The sequence below is a fragment of the Melitaea cinxia genome, chromosome 29 (assembly GCF_905220565.1).
Source record: "Melitaea cinxia chromosome 29, ilMelCinx1.1, whole genome shotgun sequence".
NCBI lineage: Eukaryota > Metazoa > Arthropoda > Insecta > Lepidoptera > Nymphalidae > Melitaea > Melitaea cinxia.
The window spans coordinates 5,781,638-5,799,866 of NC_059422.1; the positions used below are offsets into that span (position 1 = coordinate 5,781,638).

The 18,229-nt window shown below is 31.7% G+C and overlaps 1 protein-coding gene across 1 annotated transcript in view; it reads left to right on the plus strand.

Annotated features, from left to right (window-relative positions):
- The window catches only part of LOC123667680 (phosphatidylinositol 4-phosphate 5-kinase type-1 gamma-like), a 65,721-nt gene extending 48,306 nt beyond the window's left edge, over positions 1-17,415 (plus strand). The window contains exons 7-16 of the mRNA XM_045601521.1: positions 3,822-3,974; positions 4,332-4,474; positions 5,171-5,218; positions 7,552-7,644; positions 8,302-8,434; positions 9,457-9,544; positions 10,935-10,997; positions 11,715-11,720; positions 14,080-14,154; positions 14,735-17,415. Of these exons, the coding sequence (XP_045457477.1) occupies positions 3,822-3,974; positions 4,332-4,474; positions 5,171-5,218; positions 7,552-7,644; positions 8,302-8,434; positions 9,457-9,544; positions 10,935-10,997; positions 11,715-11,720; positions 14,080-14,154; positions 14,735-15,864 (1,932 nt within the window). The 3' untranslated portion in view covers positions 15,865-17,415. The remainder of the gene's footprint in view (positions 1-3,821; positions 3,975-4,331; positions 4,475-5,170; positions 5,219-7,551; positions 7,645-8,301; positions 8,435-9,456; positions 9,545-10,934; positions 10,998-11,714; positions 11,721-14,079; positions 14,155-14,734) is intronic.
- The last annotated feature ends 814 nt before the right edge of the window (positions 17,416-18,229 follow it).

An 18,229-nucleotide genomic window follows, 5' to 3' on the forward strand; every position in this document is an offset into this window, starting at 1 on the left:
TGATAAACAGATTTACTTCCTCATTTATGATAAAATACAGTAACGATTACCAAATAAGTTATGAAAAAACTCGAAATATTACTCACAAAGATATTTATTTAACCAAAAAAGAACTAACAAATTAATATTTAAAATCTACCAGTGGTAAGAAACAAACACAACAAACAAATTGCCAGTTTATTGTCATCACTATAAATTTTTATAATAGTTTCAAATGGGCGATTTCTTATTAAATTGATTCATTTTGCTTTTCTCGAACAAACGGTGATATTTCTTATGGTAATCAATCACATTAAATCTTATATTTTAGTATACAGTAAGTACGACGCATCAACAACCAACAAATAAAGCAGGTTGTAACACGACCGCGAAGTACGTATTACTTCAGCGATGCAAGTTTAAACTCGTACGGTGACGAGTTGTGTCTTGTCGCCCGCGAAAAGTACTAAGTGTGGCCGAATATTCGGCTGCCGAATGTTCGGCGCTTCGGCCAAGAGCCTCGCCGAACATTCGGTATTCGGTATCCGGCCAAATTACTATTCGTGGCATCTCTAATATTTACGCTTCAAAAGGGGGGGGGGGGCACTCCAGTCTATTCCAGCCGATATTTTATAAACACATAACACAACAACAACTAATACAATACTAAATTACATATAGATTCTCTATTGCACTTTACATACAAAAAAATAATACAATGACAGTTGGCAAGGGCGGACTTATAATTAAAAGAGATCTCTATCAGCTTACCCATGGGAGTGAATGATGGAGTCAACGCGGTGTACAGTAGTGATATAATATACACCTATATATATATATAAACTACATAGATACTACATATTACATTATCGTAGGTAAGGCTTGAGATTAAGAACCTTCGAATTATTTAAGCTCAAAATTTGACCGTTTATCGGCATAATTTGGTGACAAAAAAAAATAACCCTAACTTATCTAATTTCAAAATGACGGTTTTTAATGTAAAGCCTAGCCTTATCGTTTCAATATTATAATTACACATGTCAAATAACATATTTATTATTACATAAAACCCTAGCTAATATGTCTAATTGTGGACGATTATTGGTTGACAATGATAACAACTGGCTGACATCTTGTTTCATATAATGAACTCTAAATAGAAACCCAAATATACATATATGCAGAAAACATAACAATATTTTCTGCATATAAACTGGATGATAGTGATGTGAATTGAAAACTCATTATTAAGTTTGGACCTAGGTTCTAACTATGAATTAGTTAGTGATTCTGTAATCTCTACTTCTCACTTCTAAGATCAAAGCTTGTTGAGTCCGAATTACTAAAAAAACGAATGTTCTTTAGACCACACGACCGAAGTAAAACTTACGAAACGTAACTCTATCTCTCTCTCTCTCTCTCTCTCTCTCTCTCTCTCTCTCTCTCTCTCTCTCTCTCTCTCTCTCTCTCTCTCTCTCTATTTCCACTAACTCGCCCTCAACTTCCGTTCGCCTCGCCCGATCACACTTTTCGTAACGCTGTCATCACGCATACACTAGCTTACTTTCCGATTCAAGCCTGCGTAAAGAAGTTTAACTTCAATAGTATGTGTGGATAAAAACGTTTTATAGATATATTGCTGACTAATGAACCAAAAATCTTAAACCGCGTGTAAAAATAAAAAATAGGTAAAAAAACTTTTTAAGTTAAACGGTTTTATGTTAAACATACATTGCAATGTTTAAGATAAATGTACTAAAAACCAAAAAATAATAAAATAGATACAGTCGTGGGAATTATAAACATATGCATAGACTAGACTAAAATAAAACCGTGGGGCACGTCAATTGTCTACAATCGTTGATTAAAATGTTTGTTTTGTAATGTTACACTATAATTAGGCAGTTGTTCAACCGACAACGATGGACGTGTGATAAGTAGGGCTAGAATGTGGAAACAAGCTAGCAAGCTCGATTATAAGCGAGTTTTAGGGTTTCATAGTGGTGAGCGAGTAGTACTTTTATCATATGTTTTGTCGATTAAAGACAAACTACGAGCAGTGAAACGATTCCTCGCCAGCCAGCAGTGTGAATGTCCAACGATAAACTAGTTGAAACATCTCTTTTATTTACATGGAGTGTATAACTATTGGAATTTCCATGAGCAAGAAAATAGTAAGTAATTTCCTCACCGTCTGCGGGCCAACTGCCTATTTTAACGACGAATTAAACGATTCTTCTATCGCACATTAAGTCGATAATTTGTAGACAATTGACGTGCCCCACGGTTTTATTTTAGTCTAGTCTATGCATATGTTTATAATTCCCACGACTGTATCTATTTTATTATTTTTTGGTTTTTAGTACATTTATCTTAAACATTGCAATGTATGTTTAACATAAAACCGTTTAACTTAAAAAGTTTTTTTACCTATTTTTATTTTCTAGTTTTTAGTTTTTATTTTGCATTCTGTTTAATTCATTTAGTGCTTCATTATTGCAAGGCCCATCTTAAATATTGAGGTTGTATAGTGCACTGTATTCTTCTTGTCAAGCCCTTTTATTTGATACCCATATTGGTGGGATTGATAAAAAATTGTTATCAGACATTTGGTAGCAGCGGCCAGCTTAGATTTCAATTTTGCATAGTAAATTGTATTCTACTTGTTGAGACCTTTCATTTGATACCCATGTTGATGGGATTGATAAAACCTAAGTTATCCGCCATTTTGTAGAGGCCGCCATCTTGGATTTTAATTTTATATAGTACATTGATTATACTGGTTGAGCACTTTCATTTGATACCCATATTGATGGGATCGATAAAACCTACGTTATCCGCCATTTTGTAGCGGCCGCCATCTTGTATTTCAATTTTTTATAGTATATTGTATTCTGCTTGTTGAGCCCTTTATTTGATACCCATATTGATGGGATTGATAAAACCTACGTTATCCGCCATTTTGTAGCGGCCGCCGTCTTGGATTTCAATTTTTTATAGTATATTGTATTCTGCTTGTTGAGCCCTTTCATTTGATACCCATATTGATGGGATTAATAAAACATAAATTATCCGCCATTTTGTAGCGGCGGCCATCTTGAATTTATAATGATAATGAATAATATAATTGTATTGTCACCAAAATCCAAAGTGTATACAAAATTTCAGATTAATCGGTTGACAGGAAGAGGGTGAAATTTGAATTACTAAATTTGACCCAAGAATAAAAAATAAAACATACGGGGTGAGCTAAATAAAACCGTTTAAAAAGTCCAAATGAATAGAAACTTAATTGTATTGTTTATAGGTATTTCTTGGTTACTATGAATTTTTGCAGGATTTCTAAACATTTTTGAATATCATATCAAAAATTGACCGCTCCAGCGGGGTTCGAACCCGCGTCTCCGACTGACCGTGTGTGGTCAATTTTTGATATGATATTCAAAAATGTTTAGAATTCCTAATGTGTGGATTCACAAAAAAATTAAATAAAAAAAAAATCGCAGATATTTTGGAAGGATGTTAAACAACCAATATTTTTTCTTAAACACTAGAAAAAGAAGACTATTTTTTCGAAGTCTAATTTCAAGGTCATCAAGTATTACCTAAAAGTTTTTAATCCTCTATTGAAGAGTAAATTACGTACAAAATTAAAAATCGTTTTATTTATGACTTCAAATGAGCATTTTTGAATCGACATTTTACAAAATAAAATTATATCCGTTTTTAATTAATTATTTATATTTAATGTATAACTACCCACCGAATAACTCCAGAGAAGAATCGGTGAGAAATTCCGGAGTTACTCTTTTTAAATACAAATAGTCCTATTTTTCATACAGGCAAGCAAAACAGAGAGACAGAAAAGTTCACCGACATACAAGGATTTGGATTTCATGGAACACCACACGGAAGGGATATTCTTAGAAGCGGACACTTACACAGCTCTCATTAAGACGATGCAGAGAGACTGTCGGGTCTTGGAGAGTTTTAAGGTAAATTAATATTATAATTTAATTTATGATGGAGTTAATCGCCATTTTCAGTGTGAGATTTCCAATATTTCTGCGACATTACAGACGCCACTCTCGACTTGAGAATAAATCCAATGTCCAATTTCTATACTAAATATACAATTCGTTTTGTTTGTGAGCAAACGAAACGTTTTTTGGAATATTCCGCCGGTTCCTATATTTAAAAGTTTAATCAATTTCTTTACTTTGCCAGTAGCTCGTGTTCAGTTTGAATATTCCTCTCCTATATAAATTAGGTATATTTAATTCCATAACTTTGTTAGCTTTTGCTTGATAAAAAAAGGTTGAAATCTTTTTGTTTTTTTTTTTGTTTTACAGATAATGGACTATTCATTGCTAGTTGGAATACACAATCTCGATGAGGCTCAGAGGGAAAAGACGGAGGCTCGGAAAAGGACAGATTCAGGACAGAGTGACGACGAAGCCGAGGGGGAATCGAAGAAAGGGCTCAATAGGACAAGGTACTACAGAGTCTTTATAACCCAAACATAATTATATAATACTTTTATTTAAGAAATTTCAAGAAATAGTAGTTATTGAATCCGCAAAAATGGTTGTATTGAGTATAAATTGCAGAACCTTTCAATTTTTTTCTAAATCCTAGAAACCCAAAAAAATTCACATAAAAATACAGATCGGAATAAAATTGATTTGATATACAAAAAGGTAGTACCAAGTCGAATAATACCAATCCTCAAATTTTTTCAATGTATTTTAAACCCATATGTAATAAAATTGTATTTATATTTAAGAAGTTCAGAAAAGAAGTGATTTGCAATATAAAATTGGTAATATATATTTTTTGGCCAAATCTTCCATTTTTTTTTTCAATATTTATATAGACAGATGTGTTGAAATACGCAACAAAGGTGTTGCTAGATTCAATTTTGTCGTTGTACATAGTGGTATGACATAATATTTAATAATTGTAAATTTAATTTATTTTAATGATTTGCATTTCTTATTTTTATATTTATGTTACTTTTAATAATGAAAAATCAGTATTAGTATGTAAAATTAGTATTAAATTAAAGTATACGATATATTTAAGATATATATTATGTATATTTTGTGCTCCTTTAGGAAATACAGGTAAAAAAGTGTATATAAATGTACAAAACATATGGTTATGGTTCTTTTTTTAAAACTTTTTCCAGATTAGAGCAAGCGAAAGAGGATTTTAAGACGCAAGTCAAGCGAACACAGTAAATATATAGTTCTATATATACGTGTTAACTTGTAATGTCCTCATAGACTTAATACTGCCTGCTCTTTCTAACGCACTAAAACTCGTATTGTCTGTCCTTATCTAACTCGAACTTAACCTCGAGACTGCATGTACTGTATTAGAATTTTAGGTCCTTTGGGTTTCCTATTGAAGATAATTTTGTCAAAAATTCGTTTAAAGGGGGTAGTTTGGTAGTTTTATGTTTTTCCCATATAGATGTTTGTCGTTGTCTGGGCGTTTGTGCTTGTGTATTGTCTCTGTTTCCGGACCTCCAACACAGGAAGTAATCCTAGTGGAGGCTGTTGAATGTTAAGCGTTTATTTATGTATTTTATTATGTTCTTATATTGACACGACTCGTTTTGTAAGCGAACAGTTACATTTCGTTTGGTGTTCGAAGTTTAACAGTTCGTAAGGAAAACAAATCATTTTCTGAATACAGGAACAGCCCTTTAATAAGATAGGTGTTTGATAAATTAATTTACAAATTTTTCACAATGTATTAAGTGGCCTGAGTGTACGACAGATACAATTTGTTCTGAAAGCTCGAGCTATCATACGAAATATTATAGGATATTTTAATATGTCTAATTGAAAATCGGAAATTAATTAACAAAATCGAGGACTATGGTACACAACAAAGTTTATAAGACATATGTTATACCATAAAAAAACCTTTCACTGATGTTACCTTTTCGTTAATATACAAATAAATATAAATTATTAGTTGAACAAAACAGAAAAGAAACGAAAGCGTTGATATTATTGTTACGTGATATGACAAAAACTGACTAATTTATAGTACACTAGCTGTGCCCACGACTTCGTCCGCGTGGAATCTAACAAAAAAATTATAGTTCAGTTTGCAGAGTCATAAAATACATTTTTAAAACAAAAGTAACCTCCTCAAAATCGGCCCAGCCGTTTCAGAGATTAACCGGAACAAACAGACAGACACATACAGACAAAAATTGCAAAAAATGTTATTTTGGTATGTGTACCGTGTATACATACATCCATATGCATTTAGTTAAAAGCGGTTATTTTAATATTACAAACAGGCACTCCAATTTTATTTATTTATATATAAATATAGATTTTTCATTCACAACATATAAACTTAAATCTGTCGTAGGTTACTAATATTACTTTTTATCACAAGTTTTTTTACTTTGATTTTAGACTAATATGTATCACCGTTTTGGTGTAGTAGTGCGAGTAGTCGCCTAAAACACCGACGGTAAGGGGGTTCGATTCCCGCTCGTTTGTACAAATACTTCTTTCCGGGTTGGATTGGATGTCTGTCCTTGTGAGTTTCCCTTCCTTGCCTCGGAGAGCATGTTAAGCCTTCGGTTCCGGTTGTTATCATACCTGATAGCGATCGCTACTCATAGTACGGAATATAGCTGCCAACCTGCAGTAGAGCAGCGTGGTGGATTAAGCTCCAATCCTTCTCCTACATGGAGACAGAGGTCTATACTCAAAAATGTGGGATGTTACAGTCTGAATCGTATATCATATCGTATATATCAATAGCTTTTGTGATCTGTCTTTTTTTTTTGTTTTGTTATCTGTTGCATTGTCGGTTAGTATTTGTTCGTGTCGTCTTTTATTATATTAAAAGTGTTGCCATAATTAAGCTTAGTTAATTGTCGTATTGTCCTTCTTTATGTTTCGACAAACCTGTTCCCGCATTATTATTTTTTTCGGAAAACAAATAGAATATAATTAATGTATAAAAATATTACAACGTTTAATCAATTTTTATTTCTTCCAAATGGTGAATTTTTTATATATTTTATTTAACTTACAAAACTAAAAAGTGCATGTTAGACTATGTTGAAAATTAACCCTTACCGCCCTTTACTTATTTATTTTGATCCTAAATATTTTAATTAAACTTTTCTAATATTACTATTAATATTTAGATATGATTAATTAATCAATCATGGATGATGTATTACGTAATAGATTATATTATAAGCACTTACATTAACAAAATGAAATTATTCTAACATTACGAAACTTAAGGTTATGATTTCATTAATTTTTATCTATATAAATAATGGATATTCTTATTTAAATATTCCAAATATTGATTTCTTAGAAAAAAAAAAAATAGCCGATTGAAATTACTTATACAATTTTTTTTTTTTTTTTTTTTTCATTTATTAATTAATCTTTGTAAGGTCGAAAAGGACTCACTGACCAAAGTTGTTTTCCACAGTGTACAATTATTAGGCCTTTATACAGTACAAGAGTGTGTTTACACATGTATATATGAATAATATTTAATGTATTATGATTTCAGATCAATAAATCGTCAGCGACTAGTGGCCCACTCGACGGCTATGGAGAGTATACAGGCTGAGAGCGAACCCATCGATGAGGAGGAAGACGTGCCGTATGTTTATTTCTATTATATATAGATTGAACTTTCATGTCATATTTGTCTGGGAGGGTTTTAAAAATACCACGCTTAGACAGTCACAGGGGCCTTAGGTTTTCATCACGTAGTCAATAATCACTAGGAAAAGCTGATGCTTTTTCGTTATTAATAAAGACAAACGTGAACCAAAAATTTATTTTTTAACTTTGTTTGAAAAAAAAAACTATATATGTTAAATTTTTTTTAAATATATTATTTGTAACACATTAAGAAAAACACTAGACGACGACGACGACGCGTTGGCTCAACGGTCACAGCACTGCTGTTGCGCTGGCGGTTGCGGGTTCGATCCCCGCCCATGACAAATATTTATCAGCTGTTGGTCATACAGATGTTTGCCGTGGTCTGGGTGTTTGTGCAGTCTTTGTAGGTCTCCTCACCGTGCCTCAGCAAGCACGTTAAGCACTCGGTCCAGGTCGTTATCATAGACACTTGATAGTGATAGTTACTCGTAGTAGGAAATATATCTGCCGATCCGCAGTAGAGCAGCGTGGTGGATTAAGCTCTGATCTTTCTGCTACATGAAGATAGAGGCCTATGCCCGTAGCCGTAGGATGTTACAGGCTGAATCGATATAGATCGAAATAATTTTTCTTTGTTTCTTTCCATCAGGCCGGGCGGTATTCCGGCCAGGAACGCGCGCGGTGAACGGCTACTCCTTTTCCTCGGAATCATCGACATCCTACAATCTTACCGTCTGAGGAAAAAGCTTGAGCATACTTGGAAGAGTATGATACACGATGGCGTGAGTTACATACATATATTATTGCAGTAAAACATCTTTACGCACGCTCGACTTGGGGAGTAAACTGGTGAATTAATGACGGGAGCTTACGAAAAGTGTGATCGGGCGATGCGAACGGAAGTTGAGAGGGAGATATAATTGTTTTCTAATGTTTACGCGAGTTTCACTCATTGTAATGAAACAACTTTTTTCGGATTTTATAGCGGCTTATTAAGTTTTTTAGGTGCCCGGCGTTTCGGATACCCTACAGCAGCCATGGTCACAGCAGGACGCAGGAGTCCGCGATAAAATTCGAAACAGTTGTTTCATTATATAGGAAGATATAAGTTAGTAAAGATGGAAAGAGAGAGAGTTACGTTTCGTATATTACTGTAGGAGCTACAGAAGTTTTACTTCAGTCGTGTGATCTAAAGCACACTCGTTTATTTATTTATTTATTTATACTAGGTCGACGAACCAACGTACGGTCCACTTGATAGCATAAGCAATAGCGATAGCGTAACCTATAACAGATGCCTGCAACACTAGAAGCATCGCAAGTGCGTTGCCGATCCTCTCCCCAATTACCCCCAGGAGCTCGGGTCACCTTACCACAGGAACACAACAATACTTGAAATCAGTATTATTTAGCTGTGATCTTCTGTAAGGTCGAGGTACTTCCCCAGTCGGGCTGCTCCATATTTTGTGCATAAAATTTCCTGCTGTGCCCTACTATATACTGTTACCTTTTTTAGGGGCACGGCTATAATTTACAGTAAAAGCATTTACGAGAAAAATGATTCGTTTTCATATGCTCTGAAGCTCTTTACCTTACCCACCTAAGTATGAGATACAGTAAGATATATCATGCGCTTATTTTTAACCTTTTTTTTTACCCTCCATATTGTTTCATTATTCGCCTATGTATTATTCATAAAGTATTGACATGTAACAACATATATATTTTTAATTTTAGTGAACGTAACTTATTAAATGTACTATTTGAAGCACTCAATGATCTTTAACCACATAAATCATTCCAGGACACTGTCTCAGTACATCGACCCAACTTCTACGCGCAAAGATTTCTAGACTTCATGGCGAGAACAGTATTCAAGAAGATACCTTCGTGTAAGTACTTATATACATTCATATTCTATCTCTTTCGCTCGACTAGATAACGCATACAGCGTTCTCTTTCTATAAGGTGGATAGGAACAAAGTCGTCGAAATAATATAGTCGTCTCTTCAAAACTTCAAATTGTATGGAAAAGAAAGAGATGTATATTTCTAAATCAAGAACATACAGCGTTCTCTTTCTAAATGAAACATAGGTTTATTCGAAATTTAAAATATATTATCGTCTCTTTAAATTGTATTAAAAAGAAAGAGATAGATATAGTTTTCTAAATCAAGTGCGTAAAAGATTGGTAATGATTGGTAAATTTGAAAATGGAATTTCTTAATTCTCTTCTCTTCTTCAGAATCTTCTTGAATACTTCTTTGTAATTTTCATGTCGCTATGTACTATCGTTTAGCTACTCCAATAAAGTAGATAATACTCGACCTTATATTAGCGTTGATGAACTTAATACCTTGATATTATATTAAAATAAGTAGTTTGATATACTCATATGTACAAATACGAATTAAAATTTTAAGAATTCCATGTATTATTTATTTCTGGATATCATCAAAATAGTACACAAATATCTATAGTAATGGGATTCTTAAAATTTTTACTAAAAATACAGCGAGTTTCATAAAAATAAATCATCCAAATAAATCAGTCATTTTTAGAACATGCTGTGTTACATCATGACATGTGTCAATAACACTACAAACTCTTTTAATTTGCTGTTTATTATTACGTATATCTGTCTCACTCTATAACAATGATGTTAGAGTGAGATGGAAGATAGAAGGGGACGCAGCGATATTGCTTTCCTTGTCTCATACAAGCTTATGTAATAGAAAAATGTCGGTGATAAGTATATGATAGACATAGAGGATTGATAATAACCCATTTTTTACCTTTAAAGGTTTTTTTCATATATTTTTTTAAATAAAAATAGGTATTAACTAAATTATTAAAATTAGTCCTTTGCGAGCCAGGATATTGTAAAGTTATATGAAATACAGAAGTTACTTGACAATGACTTTGTCAGACTGAGGGCCTGTTTTACCGGTTGGCGTTAACGGTATTTAACACATGACGGTATCCAAAACGTAAAAGTTTTTGATATATTATTCTTTTTACTATCGGATTTCACTCATATTTATGAAATTATATGTTTATTAATTGAAGTAAAACAGGTCCTAATGGGCTATTCTACTACTTCTTACTGGTAAAGTCAATTCGTAACTTATGTGCAAGATAGACTTTATCCAGTACCAATGGAACAGGTCCTCAACTGGCAATGTCATTGACCTCGATTAACGGTGGTTATATGTGGCTATAAAATTAATTTTCAAAAATAAAATTAAAACAATGAAAATAAGTAACGTAATTGTCTATCAGTGGACCTTCCGGAGATCAAAGGGAACCACCGCAAGTTCAGAACGCTCGTCACCAGCTACATAGGTATCGTTGTGTGTGTCGTAGATTATGTAGGGTGTTGGTGGATTGTTGATCGAAATTTAAATTAATTGTAGTTTTTAAAAGGTTTAATTTTTTTTTTTTTGACATATGTGATCGGTTTATTACCGGCCAGTTTTATGATTGTTTTCTGTGTTAATACTTTTTATTGGTTACAGAACAAACAATTTATAGTTCTGCTAATTGAATTAAAAACTAGTCGTTTCACTGGTAACAGTTAAATTAACAGAAATAGTGGGTTTTGTAGTTTTTATAGCAAGATTTGTAGTTAAATTCTAAAATTGCCATTTTACTTTAGTATAAAAAGTAGGTAAAACGTTTACACATCATCTACAGATTTTTTTTTAAATTTCTTAAATTTAATATGAATTTTAATGTAACGTAAATACACCAACACCCAAAAGTTGAGTAGGCGTTCACTTTTGCTGGTGAATGTGAAGATTTTAATTAACATTTAATTATATATGTTTTTCCATTACGTTCGGATTTTTTTACGAATTGGGCATGTTTTACCATTTTTTTTTAATTTATCCTTTTTTTTCGATTGGCATATTTTTTCGCATGACATTTATTTATGTTCACGTGAAAGTCATGCACGTCCCCCTGGTCTGTTCCGAAATGATTAAATCGAGAATAATGTCTGTTTTCCCTTTTTTTTTCCAACAATTGTCCGAAATTGGATTATGGCGCGCGTCCTTGGAGGTTTGAGTAAGTCGTCGACATGTGATAAGAGAATGAAGCATGTGTTTATTTATATCCGTTTTTGTTTTATGATGAGATGGATAAGAAATTGTTATAAACTGAAAAAAAAACCGAAAAATATGAAAAACTGTTAGAATTATTGATATATTGTATAGGGTTGGTATATACAGAATAACGGGTCTGGTTAACGCTCTGTTCCTATATTTAAGACACGGTTCGTTTTACTTACGAATTGTTTACGTGAGCTTAACGAATCGCTTTTGAATATAGATACCGGATTTTAGAACATTACTTGATTCTTTCCAATCTTGAGTTTTTTTTTTTACAAATTAGAAAGTAACAAGTGACTTATCAAATAAAAATAAATGTTTAGCAATTAGTGTCATTAACACATTTATTATCAAGAATGGATTGTATAAACAGAGTAACGATTCGTTTTGCTAACAAACCATTCATATTAATGAGGTAAGGTAACACAGGAAGTATTCTGTTCAAAATCTGAAACAGTTCGACTGAAGAAGTACCTCGACCTTACAGAAGACCACAGCTAAAAAATACTGCTTTCAAGTAGAGTTGTGTTCGTGAGTGAGTAAGAGCTCCTGAGGAGGGTTTGGGATTAGGGTCGGCAGCAGTCGGCAGCATAAGCTACGGTTACGCTTACCATCAGACGGAACGTATGCTTGTTTGCCACCCTAGTAGTAAAAAAAAATGTTATCAAAATTTAACGATCCGTTAGCAAAACGAATGGTTTTCTTGAATATAGGAACCGGTCTTAAATCATTTATCACTGCAATCCTCTGATTTATTTCACAAATCTTAATAGTTTATAGATATAGATTTTTTTATTATTATTATTATCACATAGATCATCTTAGCGATGTCACGATTTATAACAATTTCATATTGTTAATATATGTTTCTAAGTTATACGAGTTCACGTGGAGTGGAATAATTTTCAATGTTTTTTTATCGACAGTTATTATATTTAACATTTCGAAGTTTTTTTTTTTTTTTTTTAAATACTTTTCTGTGATTAATTAACATAAATTTTGAAAAATATTTCGAAAAATAATAAATTTATCTTTTTAAAATTTATACCTATAAGTATTGAATTTTTGATTATAACGTAAAAAAGACAATTAGTATAGTGTATTTTTTCACTTTTCCGTATTTATTGACGAAAGGTGTTATTTTACTTAGCCAGGAAAATCACTTCAAACTTAAAAGTGATTTTTTTTTGCTCAATCTGTGACGTTACATTTATTATTGTAATCGAAATATTTATAATCAATACTTTAAACATAAACATGACAAAGTATCGCTCGCTGGAACGGTCGATTTTTGATATGATAGTAAAAAAATGTTTAGAATTTCCTAATGTCTAACACAAAAATAAAAATCGCACAAAATAAACACAACAAGAAATTACAATTCAAATATGGTAACTATGCTTAATAATGAGATATACAACAAATGTTAAATATATTAACGAATATGATTTGGATACGTTTAAGAATTTTCATTCTTCGTGTATCTCGTAAAACTAAAAAAATACGTAGTTCATGTTTAGAAGGTTTTTTTTTTCACGTAGCACCCCTTAGCTAGTACCATGAATGTTTCCGTTTGTTATCAAATTGGCCAATCTTTGTTTGTATTACCTTGGCCTATATGTCATTTTTATAACTAGATATTTATTTAGATTTTTTCTTCAAATTTCTTCCTAAAAATATTTGATGTCTGCAAAATTTCTCTCTCTAAATTTTTTAATTAATGTGACCGAAGAATATACTGTTAATTTTTTTTTTTCGTATCGTAAGGCTATTTTTATACTCTGTTGAATTTTCGCGCGTAAATATTGGCATAAACTAATTTTTACCCTATCTGATACTCTTCGCATGATTTTCATCAACTAAAATTCTTTATACTTTTTTTTATTCTTTTCTGGGAGCTTGAAAAGACTTTTTTTTATGCAAAAAGAAATTAAATGTCAATTTTACGCTTTTAATTATTCAAATGCTTTTTTTTTTGTACGTTTCACGTGTTTCTTTTTCATGTATTTTTTGAAGTGTAATTGTGATATAGTTATTTGTTTTCGTTATTATAAAACAGTCTACGTGAAATATGTAATTGGTTATAAATAATGTCCTCATAAAACAAATATTCAAATTAATTATAATTTAACTTTTTATTAGACCGAGTATGAATTTCTTTTAAAATTACATAAGTACTAATTGTACGAAATATTGTAACTATTATAATTTTTATACCGTCTTCAATATTATTAATGTAAGTTTAAACTAACATCACAATTACACTTTTACCATTATATGCAAAGCGATAAATTAAATAAATATTATTTCTCCAGCGCTAAAACATTCACCGTCGAAAAGGAAAAGCATCGCCAAGCCGAGCAGACCACAGGAAGAAATCGATACGACAGGTACGAATTAATTTATTGACATTAATATATAAAAGTGTATTTTTATTATACAAAAAAAAAAACGCGAAAATTTTTTAGAAAAATGCGGAAATAATCTATTGAATTAGGCGTAGAACGGAAGAAAGTGTACGTGTGTAAATGCATGATTTTTTATATATTTATTTATATACATATGCATGTTATTAACATTTTTTGTATAAAAAAAATGAGAATACACTTTTTTAATACGAAGTAGATACCTTATTTCCTAACACTAGTGAATGCGGTATATATTTTTTTCTTATTATTTTTTGGTACCTTTAATATAATAATTATACATTTCAGTTTATTTTGTCCCCACCCCTATTCCTTTCCGGTGTTTGTGATCCTTATAGTTGTTGTGTCTTTTTTTTTTCAAATATTTTTGACGAAATTTTATTTCGGTACGATTTCATTCAAAATCCGAGCTTGACGCGTTTAAAAAAAAATTGTGTTATCTGTGCTAACGGTGACGGTAGTATCAAGCGACGACGTCGGGTGTGTGAAATAAACTGAAATGTACTAAAGATTATAACGTAACTAACCGCTGGTTTCTACGCAGGGGGTAAAGTCATCGGGCGACCTATAAAGGACTATAACCCAGATTACCTGAGACAGGCTAGACTATCGCCTAGATCGTCGCTAAGATCTAGCCTGAGCGATTTTACCGATACAACGATTTCAACGTGGAATCAGAGGAATCAAATACCGACAGAGTATCCGTCTGTGCTCTCAGATAGACACAAAAGTTTAGATCGTGATAGGTTACCGTTTCAAAGGCGAATCAATTTCGATACATCGAATTTGAATTCGAGGGAACCAGGGACGTCATACGCGGATAATGTATACCGTTCTTCCATTCAGGACCGTATGGAATCATTATCAGATCAGCTAACGAAAGTTCTAAGTACGGGTGCGGGTAGTTCCCACATAAATGGAAGCCTAGCTGACAGCGGTATTCAAACTGACAACGCTAGTACGAGCGTACCTCAAATATACGTATCCGATGCCCAAACTTATACCCCAAACGTCAAAATATTGAAAGACGCAGCGGTCGACACACGTAACGATAACAACCTCCAGGAAATACCCTTCATTGATGACGAAGATGAAGACAAACTGTGGAGGCGACGGACGAACATCGAAAAACATAAGAGCATGTCGAATATTCCAGAAGGGATAGACGAAGTCAGTTCCAAAGAACATTCCAATGAGCGTCTTTCAAGCAGCCTCAATAGAGCAAAATCGCCGACATTTGTGGAGAAATTCAAGAAATTCTTTATGGACATAGGTTTCGTTAAAGCGGACAGCGCGCCAGATACAGTAAGAGAATCGAACACACTACCCAAAAGTCTTAATTCGAGCTACAGGACCAGAAGTGTAACACCAAATATGAGTGACACAAGGGAAGCCTCAACGTTACCAAAGGATATGCGTTTCAGAAAAGTCAGATCGACCCAAACTGTGTACATTAAACCTGAATCTCCAATAAGGATACGAAGCAGCGAAGTTCTTCGAAAGAAAGAGGAACACGTCTCTGTTGTTCAATTAAATGGCGATGAATACATACAGGATTCAAAATCAGACACGTTTATAAAGGAGGTCGTGTATGTAAAAAGTTTGGAAAACGCAGCGATTTACACTGGTAATGACAATGGTAGTACGATAATTGTGGTTCCGCCGGCGGATTGAAAATTTTAGTAAAAATAATTTGGTCATCGCTTTTGAAGCTTATAAAACGCTCAAGATCAAACAAATGTGACTGTTTCGAAATAAAATGGGATGCACTAATTGTTGATCTCTTAACGTTGGAAATTTGCACTTGTAAATGACATGTGACGTCATAAGTACTGTAAAAACGTTCAGTCCTATATGTAAATGTAGGAACGCCTAACAAAAGATATTTTAGTACCTTATTGTCCTATGTAATGTGTTTGTTTCATGAACGAGAACTTTAAATGGTGTGGGTTCTATTCGAAGGTTATCAAGCAGTTTACCGGTAGTTTTATTCTGTAGTTATCTGTTTAATTAATAACAGCCAAAGTGAATATTTAATTTTATGTAAGCGACAGTAAATTATTATTCAGTTTAATAAAATATTAATATGTTAATATTTTGTTGACGTCTGTTATTTATTTCTTATAGCACAATAAAGGTCGAAAACGAAAAATTTTCATAGCATTTTTTATGGGCAATGCGATGAATAGACACTTTTGACAAAAAGCAGTTTAGTAAAAAAAGAAGTATTAAATCCGTCACAAAAATATTATGCTTAGAGAAATAATGTTACTGGATAAAATAATAATATAAAGAATTAACTCTATATTATGGATAAATTAGTTTAACAAAAAAGAGATTTCAAAAATACTAATATAAAGTCATACTTGACTAGATGTTTCTGCCCGATTTTACTTGTATTGAAATTGATACAGCTTAGTATTGCTACAATAGCGTAACGCCTCTGTTAATATAAAAAACAATTATCTATTTCTGTAATTCTTATAAATCTGTATTCAAAAAACGACACGTTTAACTTACGGACAGTTCTTTGAGAAAAACGAATACTTTATATTTAATTAAAAAATTGTAAATTTTCAGTGTTTTGTAATAGTCCTCAAATGAATGTAAATATTGGCGTTTTTTACTTAATTCTGTTTGTATGGAAATTTTATATTTATTGAATATGTATGGATTATTTGTGTAACGGTTACCTTATTTATGATGATATAAATTTATTATTTAAATTTTATATTTTGATATATGAAGGTTGAATTTGAAAATGCGCGGGTAGTTAGATATTTTGGTGTGATGTTAAACCTAGTACTGACTCAGTTTGATACTTTATAAATAGAAAAATATTTTTGTGTACCAGTGATAAATCCATATAAAGTTAATAACAATGATCGTAATTGGGTACGTAGTTTAATGACCTTAATTGCCATTATTGTAATGTTGCCAATTTAAAAATTTGTGATCATCTATAAATTCAGCTTTCATGTGTCAAACTATAATTATTTGTATTGTTATAATAATTAGTTTTAAACTAATGTAAAGTAATGACTATCCAATGAGATGTACACACAAAATATATTAAAAATTAAAATATTTATTTAAAAAAAACTTTAAATTAGAGTATTAAATATAATTACAAGCTTTACCTACATTCTACATATGCTTATATCTCTTTCCCTCATATATGAAAGAAAGAGATAAAATACATCGAATAAAGACATTATTATAGTACATATTGTTTTGTGTTGCACATTATTTATAAATAGGAAATAAATTATTACATACATATATTAGTGTCGTATGTAAATCTATTAAAATAAATAAGTTTTTTTTATATTGCAGTATTATTTATAACAAAAATCCTGGCTACTTACAAAAAAATATTTATTTATTTATTTATTTTTTTATTACTTCACTTTTGATTTTTGGAACGCAAATATAAAATAAGCATTATCTTTTAATCTGTTCTTTAATTATTATTATTTTCATTTTTTCTGATTCATTAAATTAAAAAACAAAAACCTTTTGCACGCCTTCGAACGGATAGGTGCTACGACGTCAAGCGGTGCCACAGTAAAAGCAGGTGAGATTAACAATCAATGTGTAAAAAATAATCACAATAGAATTAATTTAAAGAAAACAGTTAAACAAACACTTGTAAGCTTTAAAAAGTATAAAATAATATTGAATATGTATTAAGTTCATAGATAAAGAAATATTAAGTATACCAAAGACAAAAGACTGTTCTAAAGAGTAACTGTGGAGTTTCTTGCTGATATTTCTCTGTATAATCAACATTTTGAATCTGTGGTAGCTTCACTTTTAACTATACTTAATTCATATAACAAATCTAATTTTAATTTGTAAAATGACGATCCAAAACTGCTTTGAAGTGTACTTTATGTATAAAGTAATTTTTGATAATACGACGGACTGACGTCAATCAATATAAATAATAAAGAAGATTTTATAGTTCACCATAGGTACAATATATTACAAAGCTTTTAAAAATGTTGACAAACTTTATATGTAAAATATTATATCT